Genomic DNA, 3,073 nt, shown 5'->3' with positions numbered 1-3,073 from the left:
TGAGCGACTGTGTTCACGACAACGTGTCAACACCACTATGGCAACATCATGTCAATGCAGGAAGTTCTCTATTGATTTTCCTGTGCTATCATCTGCTCATTCACATTCTGACCAGGATGAGACGGAGAGTAAATGCGGCGGTCGCGGAGACTCGGCCGTGTCAAAGGGCACCACAGACAGCGGGGTGGTGATGGAGACCAGAGAGATCCCCGCGCTACCTGGAGAAGTTCCCCCTAAGCTCCCTCCTCCAGCATTTGGATGTGTTGGAGAAAGCAGGATTATGCCAGACGGTGAGTTTGTTTGGTTTGTAAATGGTAAGTGGACCACTCTCACCGGCCACTCCACCCCTGAGCCATGCCGCCCGTTTGTGTTTGCTCCAAGACACTCTTCGGTTCATCATCCTGGCATCTTTGTATTGGTTTATTTCACGGTGCAGGGGTCCCAGGCTTCCTGCAGCAGGAGCGTCCAGAGTCCAGTGAGATCCTGGAGGAGCTGCTGCAGCACGGCATCATCCCTTTGAGCCCGACCCGAGAGAGTGGCAGTGTGGCTGGAGAGGCCTACAACATCATGGTGGGTGCTGTCAGAGTAGAGCCATCATTATTCTACAGGTTTTCTACAGATTTTCTCATGCTGCAGATACTTGAAGAAATGCTATCAATATTTAAGGGTCTTGCCAAAATGTCAGTAAATATGCTTAGCGGCTACATTTTAGCATGTACACAACTGCTGTAAACACAGATGACAATCGTGGAAATGAGATTCATCGAAGCTGAAGGATTTCCACTTGAACTGAAAGTCTTTTCACCTCGTCAGTGGCTGTACTTTACTGCTTGTGGCAGCAGAGGCCACTGCTGCTCACCGAAACTATAATATGCTCTGAGTTGATTATTAATTTGTAATAATTGTTTATTCCTACTTTGTTTGAGTGTCTATCAGCTGGATGACAGGGAGAGGATCAAGCGAAGACCTCCTGCCAGACTCGAGTCTCTGAAGGCCAAAAAGGCGCAGAATCTCCCCAGTAGAGAAGAGATTGAGGACAAAATACGTCTCGCTGAGGAGAGACGCAAGGTAGTGTGTGTGTGTGTGTGTGTGTGTGTGTGTGTGTGTGTGTGTGTGCATGTGTGTGTGCGTGTGTGTGATCAAGTATTTATTTTGTATTTTCAGTCACATGCTCACCTGCTTCCTCTGCTTTTTCCCAGTTAAGGGAAGACGAGCTCAAAACACGCTTGAGGACCAAGTCCGCTCGAGTTCGTCGACCTGCCGCCACCTTTAGCGCAGAGGAAGAAACCAGCACCCCCGTGGAGCCCTTGCAGTTACCTCCCCCGCCTGCCCTGCTCCCACGTGAGGAGGCTGAGGGAGGAGAGCGGGTGAGGGAAGCAGGAGGTGACGGCAGGGAAAGTAGAGGAGAGATGGAGAGAGCAGAGAGGAGAGAAAGGATGGATGAAGGAGAAGCGAGGAGAGACTACAGGAGAGGTGTGGAGAGGATGAGTGATGAGGAAGAGGAGGTGACCCAGTTAGAGGAGCTCCAGGCGGGTCGGCTCCTCACGGCTTCAGGGGAGCTGGAGAACGACTCCAGCTTCCAGCATGGAGGGGAGGAGACATTTTAAATCAGCGATGAATGAGTGCGCACCAGGAGAGCGAGAGAGAGGGCGAAAAATAATCATTTTGCACTGACAAGAAAAGTTAAAAGATTAGACAGTCAGTGTTGCACTGTGACTGAGCACATAGTTGAAGCAAGACCGGCTCCTCTGGATGACCTGCAGGGAAGTCTCTCAGTCCGTGGCGCACCTGTGTAACGAGCACAAAGGAACGTGAGGGTTTTCTTTCCAATGCAATATTTAAATTACCTCGTGGTTTTTGCCAACATAGATTTTAATGAGATTTTTGTTTTTCTTTCAATTGGGAAATACTGTATGTTGTTGATCTCTTTCTTTCTTTTTTTTTTCGTAACTCGGTGTCTTATGTTGGACATTAGATGGCGCCGTTTCAGTTGTTTGAAGATGTGTTGCAGCTCCCTGAAGTCGGACCACTTCACCTCTGAGGGCCCCAGGAGGGCCACATGTGTCTTGTTTTGGAAAGATGCGCTATTGATGAATAAAATGTCCATTTCCTCAGTGTCAGTTTGAACGAGCGCCGATCGACATGTCAGAAGAGATCAGACAAAGTGACGTGAAGTCGGCGCAAAGACCTGATTTGTTTTCTGTGAGAGGGTGAGTGTTGGCCTCTGTGCCACTGTGAGTGTTCAGCTGTTTTAGTGACCTTTGACCTCCAGTTTTTTTGCTGCCTGACAGGTGCTATTCAGGCCAAATGGAACAGAGTTACGGTTTCAGCTCTTTGAATTGAATTGTAAATTAAAGTTGTGTATTGTTTGAACAGTTTGACAAACAGGAGCAGCAGGTCAATAATTGAATGTCATCAAAATGTACGGCAGCCCCTTTATGCCGGTAAACAACGGTAACAACAACTTATTTTTGATAATGAAATACTTAAGTAAAAAAAAATATCCCAATGGTGTCATAATTAGGTGGTTAAAAAAAACAAAACGAAACCAAGAAATAGAAAGTCAGAACCGAGATAAAACGGGAAACCAAGATAAACAATGGTCCAAATTATAAGATGAATAAAATGCCAATTATGAATTTGAAGATCGTGATTATGAGATCAAAAGTGGAAATCGTGAAATACAAAGCGTCAGAAAGACGTAAATATTAGAAAGAGCAGACGGTCAAAACTATCGACGATCAAAAGACATCACATGCAAAGTCAGTTTTGAATTTCATGAGACGCAAAGTCATGATAACAATAAAAACATCAATGTTATGATATGCAAACTCAATAATGCTGACGTTTTATCTCATGATCACAACATCGCGGGAAACTTTTATGAAAATCGAGGCTACGTTTCACTTTGCTTTTGTTTTACAGCTCATGCCCACGAGCAGAGACAAGAAGGGGGCAGCAACCCGAGCGGACCTCCATTGTTGAGCCTGAGAAACCTGATATTGATTCCCTTTTATTCACAAATTGTAGGGCGTGTGGCTGCATTAATAAACCAGAGACACCAGGGAGAAGA

The 3,073-nt window shown here is 46.1% G+C and overlaps 1 protein-coding gene across 1 annotated transcript in view; it reads left to right on the top strand.

Moving 5' to 3' along the window:
* Positions 1 to 2,115, top strand: part of stmnd1 (stathmin domain containing 1) — a 3,907-nt gene extending 1,792 nt beyond the window's left edge. Inside the window, exons 2-5 of the mRNA XM_086193257.1 lie at positions 116 to 290; positions 437 to 570; positions 937 to 1,068; positions 1,200 to 2,115. Coding sequence (XP_086049383.1) covers positions 116 to 290; positions 437 to 570; positions 937 to 1,068; positions 1,200 to 1,607 — 849 coding nt within the window. The 3' untranslated portion in view covers positions 1,608 to 2,115. The remainder of the gene's footprint in view (positions 1 to 115; positions 291 to 436; positions 571 to 936; positions 1,069 to 1,199) is intronic.
* The last annotated feature ends 958 nt before the right edge of the window (positions 2,116 to 3,073 follow it).

This window comes from Aulostomus chinensis, chromosome 22 (assembly GCF_037954235.1).
Source record: "Aulostomus chinensis isolate RoL2024-O1b breed Wild chromosome 22, RoL_Achi_v1.0, whole genome shotgun sequence".
Taxonomy (NCBI): Eukaryota; Metazoa; Chordata; class Actinopteri; order Syngnathiformes; family Aulostomidae; genus Aulostomus; species Aulostomus chinensis.
The sequence above is the reverse complement of the archived record's forward strand: the minus strand, read 5'-3'. Positions and strand labels throughout refer to the sequence as shown.